General features: G+C 38.1%; 1 protein-coding gene across 3 annotated transcripts in view; it reads right to left on the reverse strand.

Annotated features, from left to right (window-relative positions):
- Adgrg6 (adhesion G protein-coupled receptor G6) overlaps positions 1-20371 on the reverse strand; it is a 123655-nt gene that overhangs the window by 64066 nt on the left and 39218 nt on the right. For all 3 annotated transcript variants that reach the window (XM_013026918.1, XM_013026919.1, XM_013026920.1), the window contains exons 3-4: positions 3147-3488; positions 291-914 (exon numbers count right to left, since the gene is read on the reverse strand). In XM_013026918.1, the coding sequence (XP_012882372.1) occupies positions 291-914; positions 3147-3488 (966 nt within the window). The remainder of the gene's footprint in view (positions 1-290; positions 915-3146; positions 3489-20371) is intronic.

A 20371-nucleotide genomic window follows, 5' to 3' on the forward strand; every position in this document is an offset into this window, starting at 1 on the left:
ATCAGCTTCCCTAGAACTTTCTCTCTCAGCTTTAATATCACCCAGAGATAATTTCAGAAAGGTAAGATCAAATCTTCTGAAAAACTTAGCTTATTATCAAATGTATGCAGTGATTGTCTGAGCCAGGAAAGGTTTTAAATTAAAAGAGTATTCCAAAGACAATCTATGCATATATGCATATATGTATGTGTATATATACAAATGTGTATGTAATTTCTTATTGACAAACATCTCTTCCAAACAATGCTAAAAAATATTTTAAAACGTTATTCTTGGAACCATGGACTTACCACAGCTCAGGTTGTTTTCAGCTTTGAGAGCCACGGTTGGGATATTCCAAAACTCATTCTGCCAGTCGATCACGTTCCCTTTCTCATTACAGCTGAGGTTGGAGAGAAGTTTGGGATTCATGGTAAAATTCCAAAGTCTAAAGTTATAAATATCTCCTTTGAGGGAGGCGATTTCATTTCGATTGGAGCCCAACAATAATTTCCCCTTCCCAGGAATGGCTGTGCTAATGGTTGAATCACATGGCACTGTCTCGTAGTTTCTTTTAAAACTGACACCCACAGTGCCCTGAGTATTATTCCAAACAATGCATAGCTGTTCAAAGCTTTCTGTGAATATGCCTCCTTTATCCTTCACAGGTAAAACACTGTTCAGAAAGCATTTTGAGCCTGAAATAGTTAGGAAGTAGTTGTTGTTGACCTTTCCCAAACTCAGCAGTTGCGTGAAGGATGCATCTGAATAGGAGAAGGCAAGCCAGTCACTGTCGTCCTTGCCAACTTTGGTTGCTTCAAAACAGAGTGTGAAGGCACTGAGCTCTGGAATGGAGACGCTTTTTGCAACAGAGATCTGGTAAGCATCAACTGTCTGTGGTAAAATGACCTTTTGATTCCTCAAGGACACCGCAACTGGGACAAAAAAAAGCATGAGAGATAAGGCATGCTAGCTTCAGAATATGGACTCATGCAAAATAAGTTCCATCCCTCAGCCTTCCTCCACTTTCCACTACCTTTGTATTTATCTCTGCCCATCATTTTCTCCTTTCTTTGTCCACCCTCTATCCCCTAACCTTTACCCACAGTCTTAAGCCAACAGCAACAATAAGAAATTCTACTAATTTTGACTAATGTTGATGATGCTTCACACTGAAAGTGATGTCTTAACAGGTAAGTAATGTTTAATCACTGAACAGAAACAGCAAACATTTTAATGCACAACTCCCTACTTAGGAAAGAATTGGTTTCAGGAAGGCTTTGTTATACCTTAAGTTTTATTTTTACAAAACATTATTTTTTCAAGGAAAAAGCAAAGTAAAAATACTGTTCTACTTTTTATCTTCCTTCCTTCCTTCCTTCCTTCCTTCCTTCCTTCCTTCCTTCCTTCCTTTCTTTTATTTTTTTGGGGGGGGGGTCAGTCATGGGGCTTGAACTCTGGGGCTGGGCGCTATCTGTCAGCTCTTCAGTGCAAGGTGAGCACTCTACCACTTGAGCCACAGCACCATTTCCTGTTCTACTTTTTATTAACTATGTGTTTCTCTCCTCCTAAACTTTGCTAGACCAATCTCATCTTTTCAGACATTCCATAGCTTCCTCTCTTGAGTAATGTGAGTTAACTGTTGAAGGACAGTAAAGAACAGCAGCTAAAGGGCAGGCAATGAAGCTTCATATCCCAGCTCTCTGATAACTCTGAACATGTTATTTAGGCTTTCTCTACCTTAGTGTCCTAGTCTATAACATAAAAGAATGGAACTTGTATAGATGGTCAATGAATACTAATTAAGTTAATGTCTCATAGAGCTGTGCTGTGGCCAAAGCGATAGACAGCAAGTGATGATGATAATTATTATATACAATAGAAATTCTAAGTAAAAATTCATTAGTCTCATACTTCCATGATATATGTAAAATGACTGAATAATGTGGTACATATATCTCTATGCTAATGTAACAAACTTTGCAAAACTGATTTTAGAGGGAAGTATCTCTCCTAAAAATATTATTTAATATTGGTTTCATATGAAGAGTAGTTTGAAAATAGTTTAATATACACTAAGAATAGCTCTATGATAAAACATCATTTCAATATTCGTATTCTAGTAAAATATCCAGGTTTGTTTTTTTAAAAAGGCTATTATAGAATTTAAATTATAGAATTTAAATAATCATGATGTTTTGTCAACTTTTAAATATAAAGCAGTTTACAGATCTACTTATGCACTACAAATCAAGTGTTTAAATGCATTAAAATAAAAAGACTGGAAGGAGATATGTCTGTCAAGAGCAGATATGGATGGACGGAAGATATATAGGCCATTTTAATTTGCTTTTTAAAATTTCCAAATGGACTGCTTTATAGTTTTAAACATTTTGAAAAATCAATTTGATTTAGTCATGAATGCACCTAACGTTAATCACAAATGGTAAAAAAAAAACTCCTCAGACAAAATGCTCAATAGATAATAAGAAGAAAGAACAAGTTTCATAGTTCTGCCATCATCTAATGAACAAGCTCAAAAAAAAGGAAACAAAAATGTATAACTAAACATTATAGTCTTCAAGCTTGAGTTTTCCTAAGTAAAACCTAGTTTTCAGAGGTAATGAGATTACTTTCAGGTGATGAGTTAAAATCTTGGAGACATATTTATTAATACTTTTTCCATGTCCTTCAATTACCCAATGTAAAGGGTTTTTCTTGGGCTCACGTGTACCCTGAGTTATTAATAGCTCCTTTTAAATTTACCCACTTACTTTCCATATTTGTCCTGCTGGAATGGTTCTGTAAAAGGACTACATCCTAAATGCCCTAAATAAAATAATTTCTAAAAGAGGGATGGTTTAAACTTCCAGTGAAATGTCAGATTACACTTTTTAGTTGTTAGCATGGAATAGCTACCCTGTCTTTCAAGCAGCCCATAAACAGTATGGAAGAATTCCATTGTACTGAAACCAGATTTTGGACCTGGTAATGATAGTTTGCTACTAAGAATGCTCTGAGCATCTTAACAGATTCTTGCCCTTAAATCCGAATCTCAATCACTGACATTCACATAAAAGAGTACAATGCTGCCTTCTGGTCTTGGTGTTTATTGGAGTTCATGTTAAATGAAAGCAGAAGGTTGGCACTGTCTTTGGTTTACATACCTCGGATGTAGCTGGCACTAAAACCTTTCTTCTGGATGCTAAAGTCACTGGAAAAGGACACATGCATCTCATTCGCACTCGAGTTAAATGATAGGCCTTTGGCAGTTGCTCCGCAGAATTTAGTCTCTCTCTCTCCATTATCAAGGGATAATGAGTCATAAATGCAACCGGGAGCTTCTTCAATATCGAAGTCATTAAATGTTATCTGAATAATGTAGCCGGTGGGAGCTCGGAGGGTCCACATACAAGCTTGGATGTTAGGGTAGTCACTGGGGTAGCATGGAGACGTGAAGGTTCCAGAAGGGTTGGAGAGCACAAGCCTGCAGCTAGAACATCCCCATACTGTTGGCCAGACAAAAGAGAGACAGAGAGACAGGGCTGGGATCAGATGCATATCATTAGCCAAGCACGCCACATACTGGGAGGAACCAGTTAACCTAGCTTCTTTTTTTTTTTTCCGTTTAACTTTTTTTTGGTTAAGGTGATGTACAGAGGGGTTACAGTTACATACGTAAGGAAGTGAGTACATTTCTTATTGAACTTGTTAGCCCCTCTCTCATTTTCTCCCATTTTCCCTCCCCCCCCACTCCTCCCCTCCCCCAGCAAGTTGTACAGTTCATTTCCAACGTATTGTCTTGTGAATATTGCTGTTGCTTTGGTTCCCTCTTTGTCTTACTATTGTGTTGTTCCCCTTCCCTTCCCTAATTCAAATAAATGTATATACCATACCCAGGGCACCAAAATCAAATACAGGGACAACAGGGAATAAACCATAGGGGGAAAAAACACAAAAGGGAAAAGAAACTACATAGTCCATTGAAAACAACACTAAGAGAGAAAACCCTTTTGTGTCCATGTCTTGGAGTTCATTTTGCCTAGCCTCATCTTATACAGTCATATGTGCAGAGATATTGAGCGATTCTGCTCATCTGCTAAGACTAGAAACCATTAGATAAACCATGGGATCTATGTTTTCTTGCATCTGATTTACTTCACTTAATATAATTTTTTTCCAAATCGCTCATGAAAATCAAGAGGAAAATGAAACCATTGTAAGGAAGAAAAGAAATTCCAAGTGCCAACACAAAGTGAAAGAAAATCCAAAATTTTAGAGAGTAAAGCTTGGGGAAGGCAGGATGGATAGACTGAGAATCCAGTCAAAGTTGTGGAATCCCTCTCCAGCAAAAGGAGAAGGGGCCTCTCGTGGTGTAAAATAGAAAGCTCGAGCTATCATTGGATTTCATAAGGGTTCCTTGCAACTGTGTTAGAAATTTGTGCTTTAGAGAGTAACTGGAGTGGAGGGAATTACAAATTTGTAGAGTATAAAATTACAATGACAACTATAAAGAAAGAGAAATTAACCAGGTACCAGTGGCTCATGCCTGTAATCCTACCTATTGAGAAGGCTGAGTTCTGAGGATCATAGTTCAAAGCCAGCCCAAGACAGAAAAGTCCATGTGACTCTTATCTGCAATAAAGTAGTCGGAGTAAGCCAGAAGTGGCACTGTGGCTCACGTGGTAGAGCACTAGCCTTAAGCACAAAGAGTGTCAGTGACAGTGCCCAAGACCAGAAGAAAGAGAGAGAGAGACAGACAGACAGACAGACAGACAGACAGAGACAGAGAGAGATGGAGAGACAGAGAGAGAGGGGGGAGGGAGAGAGAAAGGTAGGGAGAGAGAGAGAGAGAGAGAGAGAGAAACTACTTAGGAAATAAGTTGATTAGAAAGCTAAGTCTCCCCTACCTCCACCAAATTAAGGTTTTATTCTAGAAGTTCGTATTATTGTTTTCTCAAATTCAAATACCTCCTGTCACCTTGCATGTGTAGAATATTTATAGCTTTGAGGGTACTTTTCGCTATGTTATGTGCTTAGCATAGTTGATTAATTATATACTTGAGTGATCATCTCATTTACTCATTCATTCAATAAATCTTTATTGAGTATTGTTATGTGTTTTTCTAAATAGCATATACAAATCAGCAGGAAAGGATCCTGAATGAAGGAAGGATTACAGGCATGAGCCACTGAGCAAAGCACAAAACTAACAAAAGATGCTTAAATTTCGTTTTGGGGTCTAAAGAGAATCAACAAAAAGGCAGGAAGAAAAAAAATACTGTGTGACATAAATGAGATGTTGAGTAGTTCAGTGACATATGAGCAGAAATCCAGCTGAAGCGATGGAATGTGAAATTACTATGGTCCAAGGGAACAGCAAAAATCAAGATATACTGATTGAACCTTGTTCTAGGACAGAACTGTAAGTGTCATTGGGCACATTTCCTTTTCTCATCAATATATACTCAGCATACAGGGAAAGCTCAGACTAAATACTTTTGAATGAATGTACAAAGTTTTAAAAATAGATGGGTAAAATGATATTATTATATTTCACTAGTAGGGAAATGTAGGCTCTTTTTATTCTTACCCCCAGTCTGGAAACCAGTTAGAGCAAAAAACCAAGGTCTACAATCTTTCCATGGAGAAATGTTTCTGCAATTAATACATACATTCATCTTTCTGTGCCTGTTTTACCATGGTTAATGACACTACCTGGGAGAATTGTTACGGGTTAATATTGGAATGTTCTGAGTTATATGTAACATATAGTGTCAACATTTCAGTGTTGGCTAGTTGCAGAAGTTGCTATAAAAAACATCCATGCATTAATAATTTAATGTAAAATATCAGGCCATTCCCAAAGAATCTTTTGATTTCTTCTTTTTCTGGGGTTGGTAGTGATAATTGGGGTTGAACTCAGGGATTCACGCTCTAGAAAGCATTCTACCCTTTGGACCGTGCCTCTAATCCTTCAGCTTTTTGTTTATCACATAGGGTCTTATGCTTTTGCCCAGCCCAACCTTAAAGTGTGACCCTCTTACCTCTACATTCATGTAGCTGGGATTACAGGCAGACACAACTACAAAACCAACTTTTTTTTTCAATTCAACATGCCAATTTCTGTGAACAATGCATCTTGATCAGGGCCACCTCTTCCAATATTCTTCTACCCTCTCTGTCTCTCTCAACTCTACTCTGAAGTTTCCTAGTCTATTTTTCACATATATACATTGAATATTATGACTGTGTTTGTCCACATTTCTCTCTTCATTTGTCTGTCTCCCCTCTCCAACTTGTTTTTGAGATAGGTTCTTAATAACATTTTGCCTGGGCTGGGCTCAAACCATAGTCATCCTATCTATAGTTCCTGAGTAGCTGAGGCTACAGAGATGTGCTACCAAGTAGAATCGATTTATGCCTTAAGCATTGACTGGAATAGAAAAGAGATATATAAGATATTCTAAGTGCACAAAAATATTTCAAACATTTTTATATGATTATCACCTTCAATGGCTAGACAGCATTCAGAGATATGGTGCTTTAAAACATTACTAATCTTAATTGGATAAAATGCCAGTTAAACCAGATACATTATTATCATGTTGAATGTAACTGAGAATCATGTCAAAACAAAAGATTTCATGTCTTATCTCATTTGCTATCATAACAACTCTAAGAATTATTGCCAACTTCATTATTTGAAGAAATAAAGAACACTAATATAGATTATATAACTTGCTCAGAGTTATACAACTAACATCTTTGAAGAAAATGTTATCTTATAATTAAGCAAAAAATACAAAATAAAGTGATGAGACAATATTTTTTTCAATAGAAAAGTTCCAAGCTGGGCGCTGATGGCTTATGCCTATAATCCTAGCTACTCAGGAGGCTGAGAGCTGAGGATCACAGTTCAAAGCCAGCCGGGGCAGCAAAGTCCCTGAGACACTTATCTCCAATAAACCACCAGAAAACCGGAAATGGAGCTGTGGCTCACTTGGTAAATGCTAGCCTTGAGCTGAAAAGCTAAGGGACAGAGCCCAAGCCCAGAGTTCAAGCCCCATGTTCAATTAAAAAAAAAAGGAAAGAAAAGAAAAGTTCCAAAACTAAGGAGGAGGAGGAAAAAGGAGAAGGAGGAGGAGGAAGGAGGAGGAGGAAGAGGAGGAGGAGGAGGAGGAAAAGAAAACAAGTAATTAGTTCTCTCTTAGAGACGATGTACACTGAAGTAGACACTGAGTAAGATTTTTTTTTAAAACCAAGGTTTATATTTCTTCTAAATATCTAAACAATTAAATGCATCTGGCTCATGGCATTCTTTAAGACAGATGTAGTAATATGTTCTCAACTCTATAAAAGCAAAGTTTTCAGGTAATCTAAACAGACAACAAACCAAAATCCACTCTTTATCTTGCCTGGGTTTATCAAATCTAGCAGTGTCTTTTGTCTATCTTCTTAAAAGTTTATTCTTCAATGAAACTCAGATCTACCATAGGCTCTTGTTATGCCAGAGCCTTTCAAACTCATATTTGGAATTCTTACTCCATGATTTCTCTATAAAATATAAAACCCACACTCTGTCAAATCTCTCTGAAACTGGAATTTCAGATCCCAAGAGTAAAGGCAGAGATTACCTTTGCTACTGTCTTGAAAATTGTTTTATACGGTGTTAAATGGTGAACAAAATGACTATATTTACATTAAAACTTTTTTTTTAAATTTCAGTATCCATAGAACTACAGCTATAACAAGTTTGCTGGAAAAGTTTGCTAGTCAGGATTATCTCCAGAAAATTTAGCTTGCCTGTACAGTTTGCATCTACTCAAAGGTATTGTCCAAATTAGCCATGTGGATTTTTTGTCATCTTAAATATTCAAAATGTTTAGTAGCATTGATGGTTTTCCACAGATTAAACTAAGGTCCAAAAAAGGAGTTTCTGAAATTAGTTCTATTCATTAAATAGCCAGGATTGTCACATACCATTTCTCCAAATCAAGTCAACTCTGGTAGATCTAACATCATGAAAATGTAAGTATCATGTTAGATGCTGCCATGCATTGCGCAGCTGATAATATACAGAAGTAAATGAGTTCGTCGAAGTATTCCAGTGACTTCAGATCCCTATGCAGAGGTTCAGGATGGCAAGGAATCTGAAAGCAATTTGGCTGTGACTTCTATGATTCTGTTAATGTGGAAGAATTGGCAAGCCTCCTGCCAGCCCTCCTCAAGCTTGGCTTTCACAGGTAGTACTTGAGGGGGAGGAGGGGGAGGAGGGGGAGGAGATATGCTTACAAGTTGTTCCAATTTCCTAGTGGAACTTTCAGTAGCCACCTAAGAATGTCAGTTCATGGTTCATGCCTGCACCCCTAAAACACTAACTTCCCCAGAATTCACCTGGTTATTGTTTGATTTCCTGCTGTGAATATTCTAATCTTCTATGAAAGCATCAGGCAAGGGCAACTCTTGCAAGGACAAAAATCATCCATTTTAAAGGGTCCCATTGACATGGATCAATACAGTTAAGGTCTAATACGGCAGAGAAGAATGATGACATATCATTCAGCAGCAAAGACACTCTTATGCATTCCATCCTCAAATAAATCTTCTTAGACTTCTTCAATATTATTAGTCTAAACCTTAATCCCAATTTTCCCTACTAATCTGGCAAGAGAACACTTCATATTTAATGACAATAGGTATTTCCTAAAGATCCAAAGAAGTGAGCTATCAATCTTTCTAGCGTCAATGTGTTATAAAGCTTGTTATGGATTGGACACACAAATACATGTGTGTGCATACATACACATCTATTCACACTTTCAATAGAAACCGTTCTCTTTTCCAGTCTCTTAAAAATAAACTTAAAGGCCAACTTCTGGACAGAGATGGGAGGGGAAAACTGGGGGAAGTGAAGGAAGGAAGGAAGACATTGTCCAAAATGAATTGCACTCATTACCTGATTTATCAAATGGCCTGTATAATGTATAATGCCTTCATAAAAACAATAAAATCATATTTGTAAAAACACGAAATAGATGATTTGAAGAGACCTAAACTGTATGATCTATCACTTAATCTACTTTCTGGCTAATATCATCACTGATGTCCCTTTTTGCCTTCCACCTTTTCCCCTGCAAATCCCCAACACTGGGTTAATCCAGCTGAGAACTCTGATTAATTCATAGGCTTCTGAGCAACATGGAAATTACAAACTCACGCCAATATTCACGCTCAAGAGGCTTCCCCTCTTATTTTAGCCATTCTCTTCACCATTTGATGCCTCTAAGTGTACCTCTTTCCCGAGTCCCTGCACTCCCATTGTTACCTTCTCCTGCCCCCTCAGCCATTTCTTAGCTCCTTCTGCTTGCCCTTAATCATGCTAGTTACTTTGTGTCATCCTCAGACCAGCTCCAGGTCCCCTTAGAGCTGGTTAGACACACAAATTTAATTTAAAAAATTCTAGATAGCTTAAGGTTTTCAAGGGATCCCAAGAATGATTCCCTTAAAAAGCAATACAAAGCTTACTTGATTGCAAGGAACATAAATCCATGACAGTGAACCAAATGAAGCAACATGGGAGTAAGTACAATAAAGGTCTAGCCAAAGAATACAAGGACAGGTCATGAGAAATAGCTCTTGCCGTTAATGACTAGATTTGGAATGTGTGAAATTAAAGTCTTCCTTGTTTGTAAGTGGCTAAGGCAACTGCTGTTTCTTCACTTCTAAACGATCTAGGTCTCCAACTCGAAATGTAGGAAAAGAGAAATTCTGACTGGTTAGCAAAACCCATGTTGTAGTTCCTTTCAGGTAGGGGTCAACAACTACTCGTGATCTAGACCCGTAGTTTCTCCAAAGATGATAGGTCCCTCCCCAGCTCATTGCTTTTGCTATCCTAGTTTTAGGACTTGGCCAAAGGGGTGAAGCCATGACCTGAAGAAAATCCAATTCTAGGTTTTGTTAATCAGTGAAATTTGTGCTTTCTGAGAATTAGAAGGTAGAGACAGATCATTTATTTAGAGGATGAAGTTAATAGGCTGATGAATAAAAAGAAAGGAGGGAAAAGGTAAAGAATAGAGAGAGGAGGTCAATGCTGATCTCTAAAAATGTCATGTTCTAATCTGAGGTGTTCAATGTCCTTGAAGTCTAATATGCCTGAAATCCGCACCGTGTAGAGCCCTCCTCCTCCTTCAGTCCATTTCTTGCTCCACTCGTTTTCTCTGGTGATCACATCTGGACAGAAGCCTTCATCACATTCACATTCTGATAGCATCCATGCTTATACACATCTGTACACAAATATCTCCTAGAGATCACGTGGCTATTCTACAGGTCCATCAAACGCAGATCCTCAGACCCTTTGCTTTGACCTTCTCTGTAATTGTTAGAGAGTCATCTAAGCTAGGGCTTTGATCTCTCTCCCTCTTCTCCCACACCATTCCAAACAATTATTATTATCTCATTATTCTATTCATAATTAGTAAAAATGACCCTCATCTAATTTAAATGGCCATGGGCAGTTTAAGGATTTCATCTCTCCTACCTTGGACAAAGCACACTAACCAATCTCCTAGTTATTCCTGTTACCTCCAACTTATCCTCCACCCTGTTCCCAATGTGTTCGGAAGAATATCTATCTATTGGGATGCAAATGTAAGTATGAAGGTATATTGCCCCTAACTCCAAATCTCTGGGATCCAACAAAAAAATCTTTTTTGAATAATACACACATATACACACACAGTACACAGAGTACTCCATATTTTCTCTGTTCATGTTTAGATCTCCACTTGCCCAAAACCCTTCTGAGCAAGGCCCTGTGTTCAAATTAGCACCAGCACCTACCTAAATAAATACATAAATAGTGATAATGACTTTAATGGACCAAGTACTAAGTTCAATAAGAAATGTACTCATTACCTAATGCATATAACTGTAACCCCTCTGTATATCACCTTGACAATAAAATTAAATTAAAAATTAAATAAAAATGTGTGGTTTTGACCAGTGCTGAAAGGATGGGGTATGCCCCAGTAGAAGCATGCTTACCTAGCATGTTTGAGAGCCTGGGTTTGATCTGTAGCACCAAGTGTGTTATGGATGTAGGCAGGGAAGGTGGAGAGAGGTGAAGGAGAAAAGAGAAATGGTGTCATGTTTAACAGATGAGAAACACAGACTGACAAAGGCAGCTTTAGAAATGAGCCAAGAGTGAAGTCCCTACATGATGGGAACACAGATCTCCCAAGACTTTAGTTCACCTGAAGTGTGTCTACACAGTGGGAAATAAAACATGGTAATCACTGCAAAACAGGCAGAAGTTAGCATCTCTCAGATTTTACAAGATTTTTTTAAACTGCCCCCATAATAGCCAAAGTACACAAAACAACCAGTGGCAGAGATCAGTGTAGCTTGCCTGTGAATCTGACAGATGACAAGAAGAAAGACAAAAGACAGCATGACAGTTTGTGTGTGGGAAGAAGAGAGGGGCTGTTACAGTGGCAGGGACCACTAATTCCACCAGGTCTGAACTCACTAAAGCAAAGTCCAATCACTCATACAGCAGAGCAATCCTTCTCCTAGTCACCAAAGATCTCCCATTTCAGCTTATCTACATTCTTGTATGTCTACAGAAAGAAACATTCAACCTAGGGTTTACCTCCACTGAGTCCTACACAGCAAATCTTTCTTTATGGCTTATCTAGTCAGCATTGCAGGGTAAAACTGGTTTGTGTTGGCAGTACCCAGAAAAATATTGCTAAATAACACCAACATAAGTAGAAAAAAAATAGTCTTAGCCTCATAAAAAGCCAATTATACTGCTAATACCAGTGAAGGAAATGATGTCATCAATGGTTAAAGAGGCCTTTACTAACTTCTTGAACACAGGAATGTTGCTAATGAGATATCCATACAAGGGCTGTCCTTGGCTTATAATGGGAGCCGGAAGAATGTTACCTTTCAGTGTTGTTTTGGTTGTGGTTGTTACTTAACAGCACAATTTGTTAGCCCTATTTGTTCGTTCCATTTTCTGGATCCCGACTTCCACGCGAGTTCGGTTTGCTTTGAGATGCCTTTACATGTGGTTACCAGAGCCTGGTTGGTGAAAGTGGGAGCAGAACAAATTTTAAGAGGCAGTGAAGGTTATTACTTCCTATTTAGTCCATGTAATGTGGTGCAGGTGAAGAACCTAAAATTAAAGGGTAAATTTTAGGTTTTTAAACTTACCTACCCAATGAGGTGGGAGAATATACTGGAAAAAGATAGTAGTAGCAGGGTAAATGTGCACGTTGACTCGAATTTTCCACCTAAGCCTTTAATTTGAGGGCATAAATAAAAACCACTCAGGTTTTTGCACATAAATGGAAGCAGTTTAAACAGGCCAGGTCTGGAGCAAAGCAAATGATAGATACAAGCGGCATCATTTTGTGCCTTTATGGGGTTATTTTATACATAAACATCTCAGTCAGTAGGAAATTTGACAAAAAATGTATAATATGGATTTTGAAAGTGTTTTCTTTCACCAAAACTTTATACATGGAGAGCTTAAGATCTACCTAGAATTAATGACTTTTACACAATGTTAACTTTTTATATCAATCTCAAGAATAATATCTCAGTGGAGAGTGCATTGAAGAGAGGAAGAGAAAAAGATTACAATTTTTTTTCAGCAAGTGCTAAAATTGAACTTTAAAAAGGTTTCTTCCACTCTGATTTTCTAACTAAATCACAAGACCTCGCTGATAAGAAGAATTATTTATTATTTTTTGAGGAAAAAAATCATTGTGTTAAAAAAAATAGGTGTGTGAAATGTAACCAGAAACTTAAGATCCTCCTAGATCTAAAATTATTCTCTTTCCAGATATATCTTTTATTTGTTTAGGTTTTTTAATTTTTATTTTTTCTGTAGGTTGTGGGGCTTGAACTCAGGGCCTGAACGTTGTCCCTGGGCCTCTTTGTGCTCAAGGCTAGTGCTGTACTATTTGAACCACAGCACCACTTCTGATTTTTGAGTGGTTAATTGGTGGTAAGAGTCTCACAAGGACTTTTTGCTTGGGCTGGCTTCCTACCAAGATCTCAGCCTACCTCAGATCTTCCTACCTCAGATCTCAGCCTCCTGAGTAGCAAAAAGTACAGGTGTGAGCCACCAGCGCCAGGCCTACGTATATATATTTTAATCCATAAAACATCACTATAAAGATACACAATAGGCATGATTTTCTCCTTTAAATTAGCATATATTAATTAAACAAAGCAGTTCATTGTGATATTTCCATGCATGCATGTGAGGTATTCAGATTAAATTTGGTTTATCAACAACAACAAAACCATCATTATAAAGCACAACTATATGTGGAGAGGTTGAGCAATAAATATAATAAAAACAACTACAGCCAGAAGTAGCAGTTAGTGAGTGATGACGGTCAGATGAGAAAAATGAAATAACCTTCCTCCATGTTTATTAGGGTATCTGGCCATGTTACAAAATGGAATCTCAGTAGCTTCTGATCTTGATCCTTCCATGAACCAAACACATGACATGGCTAGTCACTAGCTACTCAGGCCTATGGTTTTATATCTGTGTCTCTTTTGGTCCTAAAGCTTTAGTGTGGGTGATGGATTCAGGTACTCAACACAATAGGACTTCATTTGTTTGTTTTACTAGAAAGAAACTTGCAAATAGTTATGAAGCTATGAGATGCTTCCCCAAGGAAAAGCATGTCATGGTTGATAGTTCACAAGGTCATGAGGCAAGAATGACTTTTTGGAGTGTTCATGAGACTCAGCCTATTTATATTCATTTGTCCACTTTGAAGCCATAAGCCCGAGTCCCTAAGGGACAACCAATACAGGTTGACTACAAGTATAGCTAATGGTGAGCAAACTTCCTGGATTCTAGGGTACAGATTCCTACCGTGTAGGAAAATTTCCACATCTTGTAACAGTACTTACTTATGGTGCTATTTTGAATACTGCTGGCTTAGAATTATAGAACAAACTCTGACAGATTATGAAGATTTAGAGTGCGGTTACAAGAGGAGAAAAATCATGTCCTTTCTACTTAATATAATTCCTGATGTCTAGCAGCTTAGTTTACAAACACAATGGTGTATTACTTTTATAAAAAGTTTAAACATTTCAGAAAAAAAGCCAGCTGGGTTAACATTAAAATGTTTATCTAATTTAAGATGGCACTGGTTTGGGGGTGAGGTGATTAATTGCTCAATTTGAATAGGCCTCTGCAGATGGTGTAGATAGAGGTGGCCTATTTAAGGTGCCTGTGTTTCAACTGCTTCTCTATTCCAAGGGTTTTCTCTACATCCATCACAAGACTACAGCAAAAGAAAGAAAAAGAAAACACAAAGTCCATACTTGAAAAGGTTCACAAAGTTCACCAAACTTTATAATTATAAGTTGCCAAAAAAAGGAATATAAAACTCTGCTTGCTTACTGTCTCCTTTCAGTCCATCATATTTTTAAACTACAGAAAAAAAATGGCAGAGTGACTTGTTATAGGTGGGTGAGTATAAGGTCACACCTGCAGTCAAGCCAGAGAGAAAGCCAAACCACCAAAAGTGGGTGGGCTGGGTGGTCTGCAGAGCAAACAGTGGTGTTTCCAATAGGAGGCCCGGACCTAAAAACAGAAGCTTGTCAGTGTCCCAGAAATTCAGCCTGTGGCAGTCCTCACAGCTGCCAGGGAGCGTAGGAGATGCCATTGCATACAACCATTGCCCTTTCTGTGGGAGGAGCTGAGTGTTGTGATTACATGTAAGTGACTGAGAAATTAAGCAAAGGATGATCATATCTTGTCATGAACAACTCAGATTCTACCAGTGAAAGTTGCTCCTCCCCTTTTTTTTCCTACAGAAGAATAGAAGTAAAGCAAAATCTTAATGGATAGCCTGTCTTGTCATTTCTGTTCACTATATTTAAATTTTTGCTCCCAGAAGAGCTGAAAATAAGCATGTAGGGTGCACACTGGCTCCTCTGGATACAAGTTGAAGTTTGTATTTGAGCTGGCTTCTAAGTTGCTCTGGATCCCAGCATCTTTCCAGCTGCTTTCAGCATGTAAAGTCTCTGTACACTTGACTGGAAACAGCACATTGCCTGGCTGGAATTTTCTGCACAGCATTTTAGTGAAAGACACTACTGTCCTCGAAAACACATTATTCAAAGTATTAGATCTGGGCTGGTGAAGCAAAAGACAAAGGCGGCACTATGCACTGGGGCGCTCTCTCCATGTGCTTCATGATGTCATTTTTAGGTGCAGCCTGGCAATTCAAAGTGTGATTTGTTTTTATGACTTCTAGTGATGTAGAAACCACGTAAAAAATGTAAATTCTCTTCCTGAGATGTACTCATTTTAGAAATATAAACAGAAGGGCTTCAGTTAGAACATCTCATAAGTTAGATCAACTTTTTAGACAAAACTATTCAAAGACACACAAGTTTTAATGACATTTTTACTTAGACTGTGTATGACTTTGGGACTATGGTCAAGTAATGGCAATGTGCGGATGACTTTGCTGCCTTGGGTAGATTAAAACTATGCAAAATAAAGTGTGACAAAATACAAAGGATAAGACCACGTCTAAGGTTCCAGAGGAATGCTGGGAGGGAAACATTAGACACTGAGAATGGGTGACACAAATGACAATTACATCTTAGCATAAGTGATACACACACACACACACACACACACACATATCTCAGTGTTGCAGGAGATTAAAATATCATATTTTCCTCTTGAACTTTGTGATAATTGATGATAAGGAATCAGAGAAGTAAAATAGAGGCTGGAGGTGTGGTTCAGGTGGTAGAGCAGTAGCCTGTGAGCAAAAGTATCAGACCCTGAATTCAAGTCCCCATTTCAAAGAGGGGGGAGGAAGAGAGAATTATTAGAATAAAATAAATATGTTTTGTACCTATCCTGGGTGGGAACCGTTGGCTCTCTGCTTCCTTTTTAACTCTTTTCTTCCTCTTCAATAAAAATAGAAGTAGAGAGAAAAGAGGAAGGAACAAGTGGCTATCTCCAAGAGGACGGACAGATCAGAGGTTCACACTGTGACACTGTGTGGCTCCAATACAAAAAGTTACAGATTTCCTGAATCCACAGAGGGAACGATGGGCGGTGCTTGGAGCCTTTGAGAGGAAGAATCTAGAAGATATGTGAATGCCCTGTGGTACAGTCTCTCTAAAATTCAAGACAATTTTCCTTGGCCTGTTTCACCTAATTTATTATTTGTTTGTTCTCCTTGTAAGACATTTTCTTTGATTAAATACATCAGGTTATGAGAAGGAAAGAACAAACCCAGGGGTGAATTTTTACATGCACACCATTAATGTGCTTGTTTTCTGGATGTAGATGTGACACAGATGTAGCCCATAGTTTCCCTGGATAGAGCCAGCATGTCTACTTGGTTGGCTTCTAAATCTCATTGCTTGACCTTGTCCACTATAATAGGCAGAAATTGAGGGGGGAAATGTATTTGAAAGAAGTAATACAGTCAAAATAAGAAATTTCTGTTTTCTAAGTATAGTCAGTTGTATGCATTTATTACATGCAGTTCTGACAAGTGAAGTTAAAAACAATAATAAATAGGCCAGGTTCTGGTGGTTCATGCCTGTCATCCCAGGTACTCAGAATGCTAAGATCTGAGGATTACAGTTTGAAGCCAGCCGGGGCAGAAAAGCCTATAAGACTTATCTCTAATTAAAGCTGGAAGTAGAGCTGTGGCTAAAGGGTAGAACTACTGGCCTTGAGCAAGAAGCTCAGAGACAGGCCCTGAGGTCAGGTTCCAAAACTGGCACAAAAAAATAGCAATACATTCAAAAGAAGTTTCAAAACAAAACTTTTAGACTCCTGTGAATATCTTATGCATTTCAATTGATTTAAAGCAGTCTCACATTAGCATCATTTGTGCTCAGATCTTTGTGTAATCTGTTTCCTTCATTTTGTGAAAATCTACCCATCCAAAAGAAAATGGTTAAAAGTTCAAATGGCTTAAATGGCTACAAGTAAAAAAAAAGTAAAATAATTAGATTTGTTGAAAGGTGGCATGTCTTTAGTGGAAATTGAATGTCAATATGGGGAAAATGAACCAAACATCGAAGTACAATACTGAACTCCATGTATCTGGAACATTCCAGCAATTCCCTTAGAACAATATATAGATCTACTGTAATCTCTAATTTTTCTCTATATCTATGCTAGATTTCAGTAATAAAAAGGAGATTTTTAGCCATGCACTGGTGTCTCATACCTGAAATCCTAAGTACTTAGAAAGTTAAGACCTGGAGGCTCTCAGTTCAAGTCCAGCCTGAGCAGAAAAATGGAAGCAACCCTATCATCAATTAACCAGCAAAAATTTTAGCTGGAGGCATGGCTCAAGTGGTAGAGATCCAGTTATGAGCAAGCAAGCTAAGTGAGAATGTAAGGTCTTAAATGCAAGCCTCAGTACTGGCAAAAAAAAAAGAGGGGGAGAGATTTTAAAGGACCTAGGATGTCTCAATTTACAATCCTATCATTGTGTTATCATTTCATCAATGAGAAAACTGAGATTTCTCTATTTTATTTTAATGAACAACTTCACTTCTATAATCTAGCTTGTAAACTTCTCAAAGCCAGGGATGATGCCTAGCACGGTCTAATCAACATTATATGCTGTCACTGGCAGTAATAGTGTTGGTGCGCACCTTATTAATAATAACAATTCAATCCTTGAGCTTAAGGATCTGAAGAACCTTCGAGTTCAGATAATGTACACTACCATCTCTCTTAAAAGAAGGAACTTTCTGAGGAGATCACGAGCTTGTGAAACAGCCCGAGTGGCCCTCTATAGGTGATCTTGAGCAAGTTATTCTGGCCTCGCCTAAATCTCTGTTGCTTCTTTGGAAAAGGGACACAACACCATTTCCACTGTCAGTTACTGTATGGATTAATGAAACGCAATGCAAAGTGGCCGTATGGCAGATGATCCGGTACAGTCATTCAACACATGGTGGCCATGAATGCATTGGACACTGGCTGCATCACTCTTCCTAATTGGCCTACTGTCCTAACTACTGAAGCCCTTAGCCATTCCCAGCTCATGGCCGAGTTTCCCTCAGAAAAACAGCCCACATAGGAATAGATTCCCCTCTCCCTCACCAAAGTCATTCCCTGTGCTCCATGCAGTGACTATTCAAGCTGAGAAATTCAAGATTCAGTCCCCTTGTCCAAGATGTCTGTCCAAGATGCAAATTCAGGTTCTAGTTACCTAAGCAGCTTGATCCACTTATTTCCTACCTCAGTTTTAATCCTGTAAAATAGGATGTCATAAACTTGACACAATGTTTAGTTCTTCATATCTGGAACTTACTTCAGGCCCTAGAATACTGGCGTTTCTACATGTCCATGATAAAAAAGTCTATATTTTAAAAATATCAATAATTATGTTTTAATACATCCCAATCAATTCCCAGACCAAAGACACCTAGGGTAACCATGCTTTCTCACCGGATTTACAATGTAGAACTTTCCAGTTTATTCTAACAAGATGGTAAGGCCTTAATTCACTGTGGAATAGTAATTACAGTAGTTTACTAACAAATGAAATTTCCTATCGTCCTTTTAAGATTTAAGGTGTTTTTTATAGTATTAGCTTTTTTTAATTCCACAAAGTGCGAATACCTCCTAAGCCAGCTTCACGTTCAAATATTGCTTTGTTTATGACTCATGAATGCTTATTTTTGAAGTATTATACAGAAGGGGTGAGTTAGTTACGGATGGCCACTTCAGTATTTAGAATAAAGACATAGATGCTTTCAAGTGATGTTGGAAATAAGTAAAGACAGGTCCTTATCAAATGTAGAGCATTAGAAGATGACTCTGAATATCCTATTTTTTGTGGGGGAGGAGGGAACCTGGTCGTGGGGCCTGAACTCTGGGCCTGGGCACTGTCCCTCCGCTCTTCAGCTCAAGGCTAGCGCTCTACCACTTGAGCCACAGCGCCACTTCCAGCTTTTTTCTTTTTGCTTATGTGGTGCTGAGGAATCGAACCCAGGGCCTCATGCATGCAAGACAAGTGCTCTACCACTGAGCCACCTTCCCAGCCCCATGAATATCCTATTTTGGCTACTCTAACACGCTATCTCCTCCAGAAAAAAATGGCCTTTCTTGTAGTCATATTTAAATATTCTTTCTTATGTCTGATCTTTCCAACATGTGATGCTGAGTTGAAATATAAGTAGGCTCTTTTGATCAAAGTTGGATTTTTGTATTTCGTTTGATGTAGCCTCTGGATGGTTTAATACACATCATTTAAAAAATATACTGTACTAGAACATAAACCTATCACTCATGTTTGTTTTTTATTGAGTTTCTGGTAAGCGAGTGGTGTGATGATTCTTAAAACCTTAATTCCACCAACCCATTGCCACGTAGCTAATGGGTTCAGAAAAATCCAACCACAAAAACATAATCACAGTAGCTCTCTGTAAAGAGGTACCTGAAACCTCATTGATTACGACACTTAAAATGTTCCCTCTGAAGGTCAAATTCAAAACATATTTATTAAAAATAAACCTTTATGTTTAGATTTAAAATCTGCTGGCCAGGACAAACATGGCAGTTTGATCCAGAATATTTTTTAAAAAATCATCATAGGATTCAGGAGACCATTTAGCTACTTCATTCAAAGTACTTGGGAATTATGATGAAGAATTCCCCTGAAATTCCAAAATCGCATGCTGTTTGAAGTGTTAAATTTTGATTCTTTTTCTCATTGATACCAACAGAAAAAATCTTTCTGAGAAGAGGAAGACTTGGCAGTTGCCAGACTGAATGTGGATAAATGTTTTATAAATCAGAAGAGCTCATCAGGAATTTCCACCTTAATAGTGTTCTGACCACTAAGGAAACTCAGCACATGATCCAGAATTCTTGCACTGCTGATAAGATCAAGCTTTATTTTTTTAATTTTTGAGATAAGGCTCATTAGGTTTGACAGAATTAAACACTAGATTCATCATGGTCTTCTTATTAGTGCTTAGATTATTATTCAGTTTTCTACATAGGTGGGGAATCTACTCCTCTGATTCCAACAGATAGTATCCATTACATCTGAACAAATTGGCTCATTAAAATTTGCTTGCTCAACTGTCTCTACATAGACAGCCCCATCACAGTGAAGTAAACACAGACAATCTTAAAAAATGCTTAGGAGAGGGCCAAATTCTGCCAGTCTGAGTAGATGGTGGGCTAGGATGGCAGACCACTAAAAACAGCTGAATATCAGTTCTGACTCTAAGATTCTGTTACTTTGCTTGTGTCATAAATGAGCATCCACTTGTTCAACTGAAGCTGTGTTCTGTGAAGCTTGTTCACTGAAGCTGTGAGGTCCCCGAACACAGG

Source organism: Dipodomys ordii, unplaced genomic scaffold, assembly GCF_000151885.1.
Source record: "Dipodomys ordii isolate 6190 unplaced genomic scaffold, Dord_2.0 Scaffold98, whole genome shotgun sequence".
In the NCBI taxonomy this organism is placed as follows: Eukaryota; Metazoa; Chordata; class Mammalia; order Rodentia; family Heteromyidae; genus Dipodomys; species Dipodomys ordii.